General features: G+C 40.3%; 1 protein-coding gene across 1 annotated transcript; it reads left to right on the top strand.

Moving 5' to 3' along the window:
- Positions 1-8,754: 8,754 nt before the first annotated feature.
- LOC307261045 (V-set and immunoglobulin domain-containing protein 1-like) lies at positions 8,755-17,548 on the top strand (the record flags this gene model as incomplete). Its single annotated transcript, XM_080041482.1, has 9 exons — positions 8,755-8,838; positions 10,177-10,326; positions 11,078-11,120; positions 11,214-11,374; positions 12,467-12,674; positions 16,495-16,650; positions 17,014-17,130; positions 17,222-17,366; positions 17,452-17,548. 9 exons carry the CDS (start codon positions 8,755-8,757, stop codon positions 17,546-17,548), a joined length of 1,161 nt encoding a protein of 386 aa, XP_079897608.1.
- Between the last annotated feature and the right edge of the window lie 914 nt (positions 17,549-18,462).

Below are 18,462 nucleotides of genomic sequence, written 5' to 3'. Positions count from 1 at the left end.
GTACCCTTGATATATTTCAAGATAAAACCCTGTTTTACAAATGTCTCTTGGTCCAGTAAATTACTTAAACTATTTTATAGGATTGAACAGACAGTGCCATAATTACCAGCTGGGATCTGTAACTGTAAACTTTATGAATCGTTGGGTCGTTTTGTTGACTCTAGTCTTCATGTTCGGGCGTTTCATCTGGGATTACACCACTCCCCCCTCAAAAAACTAATCTAAAAAGTTATGGATGAAGGTCTGAACCTGTGAGCACAAAATTGTTCTGGAAGATACAATTAAAAGAAAGGACCACAACCACGCATAAAAACTCTTACGCACCAACCACGAGAACCAGGCTGACAGACTCTTCACTGTTGGGTGGACTTCTGCTGGTGTGTTCATTATTTTGTATGTACCTTGTAGGTTTTGTTTTGCATGACCTGAGTTTTGAAAGGTTTATTTTCATATCTTTTTACTTCACACCATCCGACTCATCTCCACAGCCAGGAAAGTGAAAGATCCAGTGTTTACATGCTCAAATTGCACTTGTTTTACAGCCAGCTCTATAAATCTTGTGAAACAAACTGTTTGTAAAACTGGACGGGGGGGGGGGGTGGGGGGGTATAGATAAAACGTACGCCGTGTGATTAGTGCGAATCATGAATGCGTACTTCTATACAATGTATTTACTGTAAATCACGCAAATTTGGAATAGATGCACCGAGTGCATGCTGTAGTTTTATCAGGTTCAGCATACGCATTAACATCACTCGCCCTTCAACTACAAAAGGATGTAAAGGATGCTCACCAGTAGCATCTGAACGTAAGCCATGTGATTGCACACTGAGTGGGTGTTCCCTGTATTTTCTCTTTAATAAGTTGCCACTGGTTATGGTCTGTTGTCGATTACTGGCTGATGATACTTGCAAGAGGCTGTGCTGATTCCCAGTTACACATCAGTATACCTCTTTGAAAGAGCATACCAGGGAGACTATCTCATGTTTAACCAGTAGGTAAGAAAGATTTTCCAACGCTAAATAAAAAAAAAATGGAAAAAAAAAGTATTTGGAAACAACAAAGAAAGAAACCCACAAGACCAACAGCCCATTTATTTTTCAATATAAATTAGTAAATGATTTAATTCATTTCTGTGATAATTTTCTGATTTTTTTTGTATTTGTTGCATTTGTTATGGATTGTTATTCTTACTGTTGTTGTTGTTTTATCATAAGAAGGAAATGTAATTCATCTGATATACTGGCACTGGAAGAAAAATGCATTTGGTTTTTTGTACTGTAACTGTTTTGTTCACATTGGGCGCTTATTTGATTCAGTTGTTTAATAAGGTGTTTGATTCCACTCAGAGTATCAGTACTCATGGAAATCAACCTTTGTGTAGTATGAAGTTGTATTTTTTTTGTCAGTGCAAATTAATGTTATAGTGTCAATCAGCTTTTTTAGGTGTTTGAACAAAATGTGTTTTTTTTACAAATACAAGGTGTTCAAGTATGTGGTATAAAAAGGGTTATCATTCAAACAACAGACTTTTTACAAATAAAGGCTTATACAGTAAAGAAAGCTAATGTCTTTTCATTTGCCCTTTGAGGACTAATATGCTACATTGTTTCTTTTGACTTTATAGGAATTTATTTTGACATGTTAGTCCCCAAATGGTAAATAACATACAATGTTGCAAAATAAGAGGATCAAATCAGGTATTTACCATTGCTATTCACCGTGGCTGTCTCAGAGCTCTCACCTCTTAGTTGGTGTCTTGCTTTTGACTGTTTCATATGAGGACAGTCGGCAAACAAAGATTCATGAAAAAATAAGTAGCATCTTCTTTTAATTTGATTATAAAACATTGCGCGTTTATGAGAATATACCTCCTTTCATACCCTATTTCCTGAATAAAGACGCAAAGTGACTCCTGCTGACGAGTGTAATTTTGCCCCTTTTTCAATTTATAAACTTTTTTCTTTTTCACTTACATTGTTGGCAAATATAACAAGCTAAAATCAGACACTGTAGTGGAGGTTGGTTAAAGTAGCTTTGTGGCCTGTCGAGGGGGGGTGAGGCATCTAGATCATTAATTAGCTCTGTCAGAAGAACAGATGCAGTTGCAACTTTTTGTCGAGACATTCTGTCCTTTGGTGAAGGGCAGGATACTATATTTGGTAAGAAATTTGGATTTTTTTTTCCTTTAGGGATTCCTCTCTGGGCATGAACCACGGCAAATGTTGAGGTGGCGAGAAGGTGAAGAGAACGGCCTCTAAATGTGACTGAGCACAGCCAACAGTAATGATACAGTGTGACATTTAGAATAGTATGTCCCACACATGCCTGTAGGCATTAGGGAAACAATGTATTGTGGACCAAACCAGCTCATTGTTTTTATAAATTCATAACAGAGGTGCTTTAGGGGCCTTTGGGCGCAACATCTGTCTCTACATTGTTTTTGTTTAGCTTAAAGCAACAAAGAAAAGTCACCCCCACATCACCAAAATTCAAAACACAGGACTGGAATGTTCTATCACTTTCAGGTAAATTGACAGGGCTTTAAATTACAGATAATAATGTCATCTGATGCCGTTTCTGTGTGTTACACCAGTAAAGTCTGTAGAAACACACACACACACACACACACACACACACACACACACACACACACACACACACACACACACACAGATATATACAGTGTGTGTGTGTACGTGTGTATTTGTGCAGACGTACAGTATGTGTGCGTGATTGTGTGTGGCCAAGGCCTTTCTGTGTGGAGTTAACATGTTCACGCCGTGTCTCTGTGGATGTCCTCCAGGGGCACCAGTTTCCTCCCACAATCCAAAGTACACAGGTGTCAGGTCCACTGGAGGCTCTAAATTGCCTCTAGGTGTGAATGTGATTGTGAGTGTGAATGTACCCGTCTACATGTGTGTTAGCTACGTGATAGACTGGCAACATGTCCACGGCTCTCTCGCAATGCAACATGGGATTGATTCCCTTCCTTTTAGTTTGGAAAATGGATGGGTGGCTGGGCTTTCCATATCAATACAGTGCATGCCAGCGAGTGTGTTTTTAATTGTGCATTGATGTCTTTAGAAAGTCATCAGTCCTAGGTTTCATTAATGATTTCTGAGCAGTGATATCCCCCCAGACAGCGATACCTCAATGTCGTAAGGATCGGGACCCGGGGGCCTCACGTGCAAATGGTGCACATGCATACAAATGACACATACGCAGCTCACATTCATAATTTACAGCACTCGAGGAAAAGCAGACGTGAGGCCACATTCTTCCCATCATGAGTATGTACAATCGGGAAATGATTTTGATGTAGAATACGTTGATGCGTAATCTACCGATGTCATTACAATACAACGTTCCATTGAGTTAATATCCACTTTGGAATGGAAGTATTATACAGTCCAAAGTGTCAAAGTGTCAGAGATAAAACTGAATTTGTTATATCATCTAGCCTGTTGCCCCTAGATTTCCTGACTAGAGCTATAAAAAAAATCTGATTACTGATTCAATACAATTATTGTAGAACAGAAGGTGATTAAACAAGAGTCCACAGCAGTGCAAGCTGCTCTGTGAGGCCTAGACGCAGTGGTGCTTTGAGTCAAATGCTCAAATGTCGGCGTCTTGGATTTTTTTTTTGCAAAATAAAAATCATGTCCAAAAAGCACATTGATGGGGTGTCCATGTGACAATGGTTTACAGACCCATTTTTTTTCAACTGCAACACCCTTGTAAGATAATCTTTAAAAAAAACACATTGACCATCAGATACTGTTTATTAGTTTGTTAAAATGGTGTTTTACAGAAAAGGGGATTTTTCTACTCTTCGTCTCAGTTTTGCCCTAAGAACTAGAGACTTATTACGTGTTTTTATCTGATGAAACAGCGGAATTTCAACAAAGCAATTGAGCGTGTCACACTTAAAAACAAGCATTGGTAATCTCAGTCCAGCGTGTTACTTGCTTGTTTCTGTCGAAGGATGGGGTTATGGTTTAAATGAAGACATTTTGACTTGTCGTCGCAAGGAAAGCACAGGTGTTACCAGCAACAGTAATAATGGCTCTATTCGATTCAAGTGTTCTAGTGAAGCCAGCATGGGCAATACCAGGATACTGAAACTGAAGCAGATAAATGGAATTCAGCCATGACTTATTTTTCTAAGATTTTTTTCCTGAGACATGTGAAAGTGTCTTTTGAAGCCTTATGAATTGTGTTCATCTGAGAGAAAAAAGGTACACAGACAGCAGTAAGCTTCAGCTTTATTTTACTCAAAATGCCAAATGATATTGTTGGTAAAGAGGCTTTTTATGTTGTGCCAAGTCAGACGTGAATCAAAAATCTAAATGCATTTTGGAAAATATTCTAAGGTATTCAAAAAAAACAGCAATATGTGGATGTTACGGCCACTTACATGCACAAACATCCAGTGATTTGTTTAAAAAACTTAAATTTCTATGTGAATGTTTCCAGTTTGCCGGTAAAAATATATTTTTTTAAAGAGTTTTGGTTGTAGACCTAACCTTAAACATGCAAAGTTTCCAGATAGCAACCATTAAAATAATAGCTACAGCCTTCTTCGCTCTTGTTTTTCCCCTTTTTTCTGCTCCATATCAGTTCTTTTTTGAGACATAGCTGTTTTACTATAAATAATACATGGGGGCTAGAAAAGGCAGCAGCACAGTTCAAAGACGAGTGAATCATTCTCTAACTTGTCGTGTATACAGTACATAGTATGTACCAATGTGTATCTACAAGAAAATGTAACCTACATTCTGTTATACTTAGCACACTCGTTTTAATATCAGGAATACTCATTTGTATACAAATGTCCTGGTATGTTCAAAGGGAACAGTTTTAAAAGCGGATACTGACAGTAGTTTAGTGTTTAGCAGTCAAGTCTTTCTTCCCTCCTTTTCTCTCACTAGTGTTGCCTGTGTCAAATCAAACGACTTGTGTTGCTATTTAAGAAAACCTCAACGTCGAACAATTGATCAGTGACTATACAATTACTCTTCTTCGTAAGCTTCGGAGAGCCCTGTAATCACCAGAATCCACACATATTAACAAGACTGATTGAAAGTCAGAGGTCAAACATTGATTCTGCAAAATGAAAAATGCTCAATAGATAACCAGGGGACCTGCATACCCGGACAGAATCAATGCCACTAACATGTGAGCGAGCCATTAAAAGCAGCTTGTTTGGAATATGAGTTAACTGTGCAACAAAAACATCACCAACCAAAGAGATACAGTCATGGAGCTGCGGTTATAGTATTGGGACCATCTATGAGATGTGTAAATAAGTGGGATCTGATCACAGGGCTTTAACATAGTCTGCTTCAATACATCACCTCAGCATTTATTGACCTCTACTTACTGTGAGAGATTGATGGGTTTTGTATCGAGCCACACTTTGATGAAATATTTTTATGATTGATTTCAATCTTTATGACCAAAAGTGTGCGGCTACCTCACCCCTAGGGGCCAAGGACTCCGCACCTTGTGGATAAATTACAAGAAGAAGTGGCTGAGGCTGACATGCTGTATTGTCAAAATCCTCTTAGCATCCCTGCTGCGTTACTTATTTTGTCGGAGCTCTTTTGTGGTTGTTGTCGTTGTCATTTTGTTGTGATGCATTTCACCACATGCTTAACCTCCTCTGGTATACTGTGACCTAATGATCCACTCCTGGCACGTCAGCCTTCAGATACTAGGAAGATTTAATGCACAGGTTTGGCTCTTCTAATTGATTTCTTTTAATTTACTCTCAGTTGCCCCTATACCTAGCACTACAACAGTTGATTACGCTGCTAAGTGAGTTCACTTTCGGAGGTGCCGCTAAAGTATATAATATGTCCAACATGAACAGAGATCAACCTAGATTAAATCAATATCAGACTATACCCATTACAATATTAGACTTTGAGAAACAACAACAGAACACTAACTTGTACTACAGCTTCAGTTTGACACTTATATTTATCTTGTATAAAACATGAAGCGTATACTGCCTTCGACAGGTTTGCTTTTACTGAATGGGCACGGTATTTTTTCCTTTCTTTCGGTGGATTGGCTCTTTTCCCGCGATGGAGTGCATAACTCTGTTGAGAAGATGGATACGGAGCCCGCGAAGTAGCTCTGCCAAATGTGCCTTCCATTTCTGTGTTCTATTGTCAGCACTCCATATAAAAACATCAAATATTGAAAGGGTCCATTAACATGGGTCAGATATTGATGGCTGTTCCTCCGTGAAAAAAAAAAGCTGAAAGTGGTCAAAAAGCAGCGGATGCTCTGTGGCTTAGAATGCCCGCTTGTGCTTTCTGCCACGTATGCGTTTTGAATAAATTGTCTCTCCTGATTCTAACCAGTGCATCAAGGTTGACCTACACTTTATTACACAAAACAAAAGGTAAATCATGGGTTTATAGCTTTTGGTGTTGCAGTAATGGTTGCCTCAGGCCTGAAAATACTTAGAATCAATCCACTATTTCAATTTAGACTCATGTTAACAAACGTACATCACTGTTCACTTTACAACAGGGTGGTGCTACTGATTCAAGGAAAAGATATACAGTTTCCAACGGATTTACTGTAACTGATTTCTTCATGGATTAGCCGGATAGATAATGTCCACTAAAAAAACATCAATTATTCAGTCAATTAACAGTTAAATCGCTTAGTGGTTTACCCTCAAAACAAGGACCACAAATTCTCTAAGCATGGTCTTTGACAAGCTAAAATGTCAAGCATGCTCCCTTTCTCCCGTGGCGCGGCACATCCATCTATGTTCCTTTTACATGATGTTTAGCCGTGTTGCCATGGAGTTCCGGTTTGGGGGTTGAAAAAAAAAAAGAGAGTGAAGAGATGAGGAAGAAGAGTGGAAACATAATGTGTCCAATAAAATATTAAGACACATCTCCTTTACGCAATGGGACCACCATGCCTGAACCACTAAATGCAACACCCTATATAGAAAAATGGGCATGGAGGGCGGTGGTGAGATTACGGTTACATATAACTGACGAGGTGTGGCTATAACATTGGCTGTGTTTGAGCTAATCACTGCCCTCCAACGTTTGCATTATCCCGAGAATGTCAATCAGGAGACACTGAAATCTCTCCTCAGTATTTTACGTCAGACATGGCGAAAATCCCTGTGACAGTCATTTTAACATTTTAAACCATAAACTTACTCTCTCTCTCTCTGAGTGAAAGCTTTTTAATTTTTATTTATTTATTTACTTTATGGTCAATGTCAATGTACACAAGGCAATTGAAATGTGTCTTCCGCATATCCCTCCCAGTAGGTTCAGCCACAGTGCAGCACCCCAGGAGCAGTTTTGGGATTAAGCGCCTTGCTCAAGGAAACAATGGTAGACATGAAGTCCAACCTTTATTTCAGTTAAATTATGGCAAAATGACAGGGAAACACATCAAAATTATACTTTTCTGCCAGCCTGCTTGTCAATTTATTTTGACATTTTCCCTGAATTTAACTATTCACTGACGGATGGATTTTACACGATAAAAAATGTAATTAGACAGAGTGGATATGGGAACATAATGTGTCTTTTGGAAGCACAATGTGTCCCCAGGCCAATACGGGTCTACTTTGGACTTTGCACTTTTGGAAAGGTACATCTTAAATGCAACACTGACAGGCTTTCAGTTATAGACTGTTTGCCGATGTAACCGTTCTCCTTTCTTCTGCTCCTTATTTAGTGGTCTAGATAATTACTGATAGGTCACCTTCTCTGTATAGACACACAAGGAGATGTTGCCTCTGACTGCCTGTGTCCCAGTTTTCTTTTATTTGTTTTTTATTTAAGGTTTATTTGCACAATTGTGTCAGTCTTTGTGAAAGCGGTGGGTGCTTCGTGCCTGCGTTTGACGCCAATGAGAGATGATAGTTCAGTGTCACTGCGTTCGGCTTTTAGTGGCAAGAAAAAAAAAACAACCCAATGCAAAAGGCCTTTTCCTCTGATGCTGTTTCACACTCCTCTTGCTCCTCGCGCGTATGATTTGGTTTTGTGCCGTCTCTGTTTTCACAAGCGGCAGGGTTGCGTGGTACCTGTAGGCACAATAAGTGAAATCATGCTAAATGTCTGGGCCTATATACTATATATATATATTTCCCCCTCCTCCCCCCAAAGGCGGTAGGGAGCAGGAGAGCAGGGTGAGGGGGGAGTGAGGCCTGCTGAGGCCAAAGTGTGGCGCTCTTGGCTCTGTTGCCATCGGCTGACTCCAGTTCCCTGCTCTCCTCCACACACACACACACACACACGCACGCACGCACGCACGCACGCACGCACGCACGCACGCACGCACGCACGCACACACACACACACACACACACACACACACACACACACACACACACACACACACAGAAAACAAACACACATGCACACAAAGAAACATTCAATATCTAACAGCCTGGCCTGTCATCTACTGGCCAACCTCTGCACTGCATCCCTGCCTTTCTTTAAAGCAACAGCAACCAAACCATACTGCTACCAAATACACCAAACAAATAAATACATCACGACAATACTAATTGAGTGATCAGTTCTTCATTGTGTCTCGCTGTTGTAATGAAAAAAAAGAGCTATCTTCACAAGAGGTCTGTCAAAAAGGAAAAGAAAACACCACGCCTCAAATGTGTACTCTCTCCTTGTGAGCCAAGGCTCTGAATCATACCTCCTCTCAGTCTGCTGACAGGGAAACACTGCCTAGTGTGGGTGGATGAATAAGTCTGTGTGGAGGTATTACACTGAAACCTGCTGGAGGTTTGAGTGGGACACAGTAACCTGGCCCTCGTATCGCCGTGTGAGACAGCTCTCTATGTGTGCATTCGGGGGAAGGAGGGGTTGGTCATCAGCCCACTCACGTTCACAGTAGTAGCCTAACTGAAGACTAGACATTTTGTGATGTGATTGGAATAATTGGTCAAGAATCAACTTAGTTTTTGGTGATAATCCTTGAAAAATCCAGTTTTAATACGCAGCATATGCTTTGTAAACATGTCATGTTGCTAGCTACGGTAGGCCCCCCTTTGTTTACATACCCTTTATTGACATGCCTGTTTACAGAACATAGGCAATATATTAACATCAGATTTTATTTTCAGCCCACACAAAGCAGCTACGGACAGGTAGCAGGTTTGCAAGGAGGTATTCACAAAAATAAATTATGTCAACAAGCGTTCTCCAGCATTTTGTCTACTGCCCTGCTGCACTGTTACACTTATAACTTCTATCTTGGTATAATGGTGTGATTTCATGTGCAAGCAAATTTAACACCACAAATGAGGATAAAGTAGCACATACATAGGAAACCCAACCATGCACACAAAACAACTAGTGGCTAACTTTTGAGTCATTCGCAGAAAGTACGCTGTCATACAGGATTTAAAATAATGTGAGGTGTTTCATTTTGAAATCTTTTTCTTTCCATCTTTTTTGAATATAACAATAAATATATGACAATATGTTTTGTGGAGCATTGTATTTAGCAATCAACGATGACGAACAATTGGCAGAATTTTGCCTGACTGGACATTAAGCATTTAAAAAATGTAAGCATGTTTGCAATGATTTATGATTGAATGTATGCCTTTTGGTTTTCCCACTACTCTCTTATCACTTATTTACTCACGCTGGTGACTCGAGCCTTCATAAATGTTTCTGAGTCTTGGATTGTGATGAGCTGGTCATGAATTGGTTTCATTTATTTAAAGACTAGCTCTTGTTGCTACACAGTACGGTCCTTCCCAAACGAACAGCTGCCAACACATGTTGTTCTGTTCAGAACGAGTCGACACTGAGTTCGTCTCATTTCCCAAACTATCACGTAAGTGTCCTCAGGATAATGAGCTCTACACGCCTCCCCCCCACTTTCCACACACACACACACACACACACACACACACACACACACACACACACACACACACACACACACACACACACACACACACACACACACACACACACACACACACACACACACATACACACACACATCCAACATCAGCCACCTCCTCCCTCACTCCCCAGGCCCTCCAGTCGCCCCTGATCAACATTTTCCACATTGTTAATCACTTGTGTCAGCTTCTGGTAATTATAGACAATTAATCATGTGTGATTTACTGTCTCTCTCCGCCAGCGTTGTGCTCTACGCTGTGTGAGCGAAAACGACAAAGGTGAAACTAGCTTTATTAAGAATGCGGCGCGCCAGGGAGTCAACTCCCCAATGATAAGCAGCATGTTGCAGTGCTTTGGCTTACACTTCCTGGAGGCGAGCGGTAAAGGCCAGGTGGAGATTAAATTACATTAATTCCTTTGCAAAAGGCCCTGACCCAGAATGACTTACAAGACAAGGGGGGATGGAGTGATGAGCTGAAGTGAGACCACTGCCAAAGTGCTGAAAAATGAATTAACCATCAGTGTCACAACACACTGTGGTCCCTAACCTGCCATACAAAGTCGGCAAACCTCCAACTCACACACACACACACACACAACAAACACACACACACACACACACACACACACACACACACACATGCACACACACACACACACACACACACACACACACATACGCACACACACACATACGCACACACACACACACACACACACACACAGACACACACACACACACACACACACACACACACACACACACACACACACACACACAACGCATTGACTATAACTTTATTTGGTGTGATTCAATATGCACACTGTATTTATTCATACTGTATGTATGTCCAGGTGAGTTTTTTCTAGCTGCCCCCACCTTAAAACTATCAACGGCTAAATTGAATTTTTTTTTCAAAAAACAACAGAGTATACACACCCAGTCTGGCAAACATGGATATGCAAACAACGTGTTATCAACATGCACAGTATCAGCCAGTCCATTACCAAGCATACTGTCACCTTGCCCATGCTGGGTTGGCCCATGATACTGTAACGATTTTAACGCTTGCAGGAGTCAGTGCTGGATACTGCGGACAGTTTGGCTCTAAAGAAGCTCTGTGAGTTTACTCCCTGTGAAGATGTGCTCCACGCGGTGCTTGCTGGTGCTTTTAAGCATAATAGGTAAATATACATTTCTATATGCAGTTTCAATTTACATTGGGTTTTTGGTAAGGAATGCTATGACCGTAACTTGGTAAACATTTTGTTTTGTAGGATGTGTTGAACTAATCACAGTCAGGACCCCGCAGAAATATGTCAACGTTACAGCGGGTGGAAGTGTCCTACTCCAGTGTGTGTTCGAGACCACTGCGGAGACCACGGGCCTCAACATCCAGTGGGATTTTGTTTCCTTGTCCTCCAATGTGCCACTGCAGGTAGACAAACACTGCTGCCCTGATCAGGTTTTTAAAGTGCTTAACATGTGTAGGATTATCTTCTAGGTGGCTCAATGGGATGCTCTATACTATCACATCAAGTCGAGTGAACTCCTTCATTGGTAAAAATGAAATTAAAAAAAGTTTGTCTCAACTGAGAACAAAAGCAAGCCTTGCTGGCTCTCGGTTGGTGTTAGGTTCAGTAGCTCATCGTGTTTGTTTAATGGCTGCACAAGGCTTTGAGCGATACTGTAAAGACATGAGTCATTCTGTCTTTCTTTAGAGTTTGCAAATCCACGACAAAATCACAGCTCTTTACGGAGATTTGGCGGGTTGTCGTCTTTACTTTACTATTGAACACTCCAGGTGGATTTACAATGAATGGAATCTAATCAAATGACATTTTGGCAGATATGCAAAGTTTGAAAAAAACAATTCACTACAAAGCTTTAAAAGCAAAAACACATCTTACACACACACACACACACACACACACACACACACACACACACACACACACACACACACACACACACACACAGGTTGGCGCCTTTTTGAAGTCTACAGCCTAACTGTATGAGACACACCTAACTGAGACAACAAAGCCTGTGATTGAGAAACCAGATAAAGGCAGATTCAACAAAAAACACCACTTGTATGATTGCAGGAGTTAATGAGTAGGATTTATTTGAATTTAAAAGGCCAACTGTTTAGCTGCCACGGGTAATCAAGTGAAGTTTTGAATAAAATGGTGCCTCCACTGAACCTAATTATATAAGTCATTTATTTATGCTCTGGGGGCAACTTTTAGTTTTCATTTTTTTTTAAATAAATATATATATTAAGTATTTGATGATCTCTTTTCAGGCATGGCTAATTTCACCAACTGCCCCTGTTATCTGCCGCAGTGTCAGGCAACCAAAATAAAATTATTTTAAAATGGCTTACAACCGACAATAAGAAAAAAACAGATAAAACATATAATCTAGATTGAATTTGAGTATTACTGAGTATCTGCAGTTCAACCATAATGTGTATGTATTACTTTAATTAGCCAACTGAGCCCTTGAACTTGCTGCCTTGTTCTTTCAGTTGTATTACTATCAATCAGGAAAGGATGTCATTACAAAATCCTATGAGGGCCGGCTCCAGCCTGCCTCTTCTGCTGCCACCACCAGAAATGCTTCAGTGATAATAAGCAACATGCAGTCGTCAGATGCCGGACTCTACAGCTGTGACGTTCACAACTTCCCTGATGTGGACGGACAGTCTCAGGCCAATATCAAAGTGATTGTTCTTGGTAAGTTTTGTTAAAGCTGGGGTATATGATTTCTGATTGGTCAAAGTTAACATGAGCTGTACACCTTGACCAATCAGAGCGAGGCTCCAATTCTCTGTTCTTATTGGCTGTTGGGAATGTCCATTCACTTTGGCACAACTTTGTTGGTGCAGAGCGTGTCAGGGAGGGACCATAAGGGAGGGACCAAAGAGAACAAGTGGAGCGGTTGAGGAATTTGAATTCAAATCTCCCAACTGCCATTTTCTCCCCAAATCCTCCACCCCAGCTTTAACTCCAGAAGACGTTTAAAAAAAATATATAACATTCAAGAAAAGTTGACTGGAGAGGAGCTCTAAATATTTTAAAGGTAAAAAGAAAAAAAAAAGACTTGATGTTCTGCTTCAAAACTAGTGCTAAAACACCTGGCCCTTAGTTGAGTTTGACCAGCTATTAAAATTTAGATAAGTAAAAAATTATAATAATCTGAACCACATGCTAGTGCGTCGGCCATTCATCTCATGCTGTAAGGGTGTGGCCACCTGAGAGGGGAGAGCAACAGCACACCGCCACTTTCTGCGTTATGTCTGTTTTCTTGGACATTGAAGATAGCTGACACTTAAGGTGAGACACAGCAGTTGTATAGGGTAACATTTCTAACGTATATAAATGAATACTTTAAAAAAAAATTGTATATTTCATTCTTATTGATGCCATAGCAACCATTCTGCTTCCTCGTTTGTCTTTCTTGTCTCTCTGGATATTTTCCATGTGACAGCAGGGCTACTTTAGTCACGACTGAGCGAGCTTCTCTTTCACGTTCACCTGACTATTCTTTCACTTTTAATCCCCTTGTTATTCACTGTGGGTGAAATTGAACCGAAGTGAGATTATTTTGGTTTCAATGAAATATTCCAGCACCTCTTCCCACGTCTGAGATTACTGTACCTGTTGTCAGTGTTCCCAACATTAACAAATCCGATAAACTAGTGGCCCTGAATATTGTGCGATTAGGGAATGACATTCAGCTTGAATCCCTCTCATTCACTGAGTTACCAGGGACAACCTCGCAGGCCTCAGTAGTTTCCATGGTTACTGCAGCAGTCTCCTCATTGTCAGTGTTGGAAAATTAGAGTAGAACTGTGACTGCATCCTTGTACTGCATACAGAATATACATATCAGCAGCTGCTGCATGCTAACAGCACGTTTTGTATTTAACAACCTCGGCCTTGATGACTATGTTTGCAGGACAGTATGTGCATGCTGAATGTGATGCTGCTCTCGTGCTGATTATCAGGGGATCACAGATGATTTTCATCATCGCTAACTGTTAAGTAGAATTATGGTAATTTCTCAAGGAGAGAGAGCAGACCCATCATAAATTACCATCAAGTATGTGCACATTGCCCTGATTGTGTAGGGCACAATATAAATTAAGAAATAAAATAGAATAAATAAAAGTAATTTTTATTTAAGATGAAAATGGATTTAAAGATTTTTTGCAGAATCATCCAATCACTATATTGAGAAGCGTAATGATTATGAGTCAGGCACCATGAAACACTCAGTTAGGATCCGGTCTCTCCTCGAGGGCAGAGACTAGTAAGGCCACTCCCACCAACACACACACACACACACACTGCCTCACGATGACTAACGGACTAACGGGCATTTGACGTCCTGTTTGATTAACAACAAGAAAAGGCTCTGCCAGCAACTCACATCTGTAAAACCATGTTACAAGACATACAGATTTTTTTTACTTAGATTTGTACTGATTTTTTCAATACGAACACACAAAAACAAACAGAACACTACAGCCAGGCACATTGATATCAATCCTTAAATTTCCTTATTTACAGGTTCATCATTTTGTTTACATAAGTCACTAGGATTCTGTGCTAACCAAATACCTACGTATATAATTTCTTTCTGTGACCAGTCAATGGGGAGTCTTTGTTTATGTTCAGAAGAAGGTAAATAATGAAATACTAAAGTTTGAGTTTTGTTTATATTGAGATTATAACCTGAATATGATCCGAACATGTTGTTGTTGAGGGGATCCATTAGGGCAGTAAGGCAGTTTTCTGGGTTGCTAATATATTACAGAACATCGTCTGCATATGATGATATCTTGTGCTCTGTGTTGTTAACCATAATTCCCTCTATATTTCCACATTCTGTTATTGTCTGCACCAGTGGCTCTATATAAATTGCAAAGATGGTTAGTGAGAGGAGGCATCCTTGATGGGTAGACCTTTACAACTACTATATGATCAGTAAGACGCCCGTTTAGTCTTGCTTTTAAGGGCCGTTTACAAGGCTTCATACTGTTAATTTAAATATTGGTGAAGCCAGAACGCTCCAATTCAAAAATTAAGAAAATTCCAGCTGACACAATCAAAAGCTTCCTCAGCATCTTAACTTATCAATACTGAATTTGATTTGATTTTCCTGATGATTTGTATAATGTGAAGAGAGCGTCTAATAGTATCTTGTTTGTGACCTTGGACGATGAAGGGGGAATTGAAATGTTCCCAAGTGACCAAATAAAGGACTTTAGAAGAGTTGGTGTCAATTCTTCTCTAAAGGCCCTGTACCACTTATTGGCAGAACGTCACTTCCTGTTGTCTTACTGTTTTTACGTTTAGTCAGAGCAGTCTCCAGTTATTTCGCCGTAATCTGCGATACACACTTATTTTGATGTTCTCCAATTGAGGGTAGATCGAGGGAGTTGAAAGAAAGGTTTTTATATTTTCTCTTTTGTCTTGTTTTGGTTTAGACTAAAGGTTCGTGTAACATGTTTGGATTGATCTTGTCTAGGTTGTAACATATACTTGCCCTTTAGAGGGATTTATTAATATAAATATATTGATTGTGAGATCTGTTTTTCCATATCTTCCTTGCCAAACATATTTTTGGGGCTTAGGGCCTACTTCACAGTACTTTTTTGATTGCTGTACTAATAGATCAATTATTTTGCCCCCGATGAATGCCTTTAAGGTGTCCCAAGACGTACAGATTCATATATGTTATCTCTTCTCTTCTTTGATGTTCACTTTATGACCTGTTTTGAGGGTTTTGAGTAAGCAAAGCAATTTCAAATAATATTACCTTTCCATTATAACAACATTCAGGGCGGCTTCCATCTTCCATTCTATTAATAACTTTTCAGCTGTGATTAAGGGTTCATCCAGGCGCAGTGCAAAGTGTTGTTGAGTTGTATCTGCAGCACAAACGCCCTACGGCTGTGATATCGATAGAGACTATGCAGTACTGTAAATAAGCAGTAATTAAACTCAGCTGGCAGCATTTTTTTTTAGCAGAAACTGTTGGATTGAAATCAATATGTAGGATAGTATAAGACAATCTTAAAGCCATGGTGGAACGTTCTTTACTGAACATTTATTTCATGCTTCTTTATACTACAACATTTCAGATGCAAATATTGTATCCTTTACACCACTACATCTATTTGACAGTTATTCGTCACTTTTCAAATGAAGACTTAACATATGACAAGCTCATGCGTTGCGCAAGATTTTGGTGTGTATGCCCCCCACGCCAAATGGGGATTTTCCCTTTAAACTGGTCATATGGTTCCATTTAAATATGGTGTCAAGATATTGCCTACTAATATTTTTATTATGATTCATATACAGTAAAGTGTCTGGAAGTTAAATTGAACTCACATAAAACAGCCTCTCGGGAAAGCCGATCAATTCCCCACTGACATATAATATCACTGATTGAACCTGTGCTTCATAAAAATGTCAAGTAGATTTAGTGGATCAAATATAAAGTCGACTATAAAACTCATGCGTGGTCCTTGTACTCCATCAGAAAGGCCCTCTGCTCCCTACTGCTCCGTCCACGGTGACGTGGAATCGGGTCACCTGGTCACTCTGACCTGCCACAGTGAGCATGGGAGCCCATCCCCTACATACACCTGGACCAGATTGGATCAGACTAGGACAAGGAGGCCAGTGCTGGGAAGAGGTGAGTGGAGTATGTGTTTAAAGCTATAGTGCGTAACTTATGTTGCCCCCATGAGGAATCCTTAGTAAAAACAACAACACTGTTGGCACATCTACATGAGGTAAGCTTTCGTAGACCTGCAGGGAATTTCTACCTTCTGCTGCACGTACAGTTTTTTTGTTATTTTCTCAATAGAATGAGCAACTGAAACGTTTCGCCAGTTTTGGGTGTGTGTGTGCGTGGGGGGTGGGGGGTGGGGGGTAGCACCAGTTTCTAAACACTGCAATATGTATATGAAAAGGTTACACACTATAGCTTTAAAATATAGGGTAATGTGCGCACAGCCATCCTTTTAAGAACTTGTGTGTACTTTGTTTTACTCAGTGACCAAAACTGGAATACTGGAAATCAGGAACATATCCCAGTTTGAGTTTGGGGAGTACCAGTGCAACGCCACAAATGCGGTGGGGTTTTCAACTTGCACTGTAGAGCTGAGCCAGGGTAAGTTTCTATCTTTTTGTTTTTGAGAATACACAGACTTAAAAAAAAAGGCCTCATTGAGGTATATAAAAAACAACGTTTGTCTGTGTAGATGTGGGAGATGGAATGATTGCTGGGGCAGTGATCGGCTCGTTGCTGGGGTGTGTCCTCATCGTCCTGGTGGTGTGGTTCATCGCTCACACTGTGAAGAGACACAAATACAAAGTGGTCAAAGCAGCCGAGGCCACCGAGATGAGGTGAGGTCTTAGGGCTGTACACATGTCATGCGCCTAACTCTGCCCTGTCTTTATTCAAGTGTGCAACTCTCCCTGTGTCCACCAGGAGGAGTACTGCGAGGGCCAAGGAAGCCTCAGACAGCGTTCCCGTGGCAACCACCACCAGCAGCCTCCACGCTGAGGGAGATGAGCCGCACGCCTAAAGAGAGGGGGCTTGTTGGAAACAACGTCACTGTTCTGAACAGGATGCTCAGTCTTAAACATACGTCATGCTCAAATGTCATCAATAGGAGCGAGCTTGTGTTCACGTTTGAAGTTTTTTTGTAACATGTTTTCTGCATCATGAAAGTCTCCATGGTTACCATCAATTCAGTCTTTAAACCTGTCTTCTATGTAGGCCAACTGTTTTGTTCAACCTAAAATCGGCTTGAATGTATTGCTTTAGTTTGTTTTACAGTTTGATAGTAAGATATTCAAACCATGTTGTAGATCCCTGCCTTGAACCAGGAAGCTGCATAATATTAGGACACAAATATAGTTTGATAGTATGAAATAGGCCTACTGGCCATAGCCTACTCCTACATGTAAAAAAATAAATAAGTAAACTAAAAAAGTCTGCATCATGAATTATCAGTGAGTTACCTTTTAAAAAAAAAAATGTTGCAGTGTTTATTTATGCAATGTTACTACTTAAAGAGGAAGTAAGCGATATATTTATGTTAATATATGTGTTAAATCGCTCTATATTCATACAGTGATCACTTATAAAGTGTGCACGCTTCATAACACAGGTCTCTCTGTCACACGCTCTGCATGTAATCGGCAGATAAACTTTTCTGGTATCCCACAACCTGAAATCCAATCAGAAGAGAGAACAGTACAAACAGGCACGTACTGTATCTCTGCCAGAGAGCAACAGAGGGGTGAATGTGTATGCGCCTACAATGGCGGAGCAGGTAAAAATCCTTCCCAATGATTGTTTTTATGGTTATTATCATGTTTTACCGCAATTACGGATCTGAGATGACGCTATACAACTCGCTGCTTGAAGACCGCTGTGAGTTAATGTGTTGACGTATAGGGACGAGGGAGGGGACTGCTAACTGCAGTCACTGAG

The sequence above is a fragment of the Ammodytes marinus genome, assembly GCF_949987685.1.
Source record: "Ammodytes marinus genome assembly, chromosome: 14".
In the NCBI taxonomy this organism is placed as follows: Eukaryota; Metazoa; Chordata; class Actinopteri; order Uranoscopiformes; family Ammodytidae; genus Ammodytes; species Ammodytes marinus.
The sequence above is the reverse complement of the archived record's forward strand: the minus strand, read 5'-3'. Positions and strand labels throughout refer to the sequence as shown.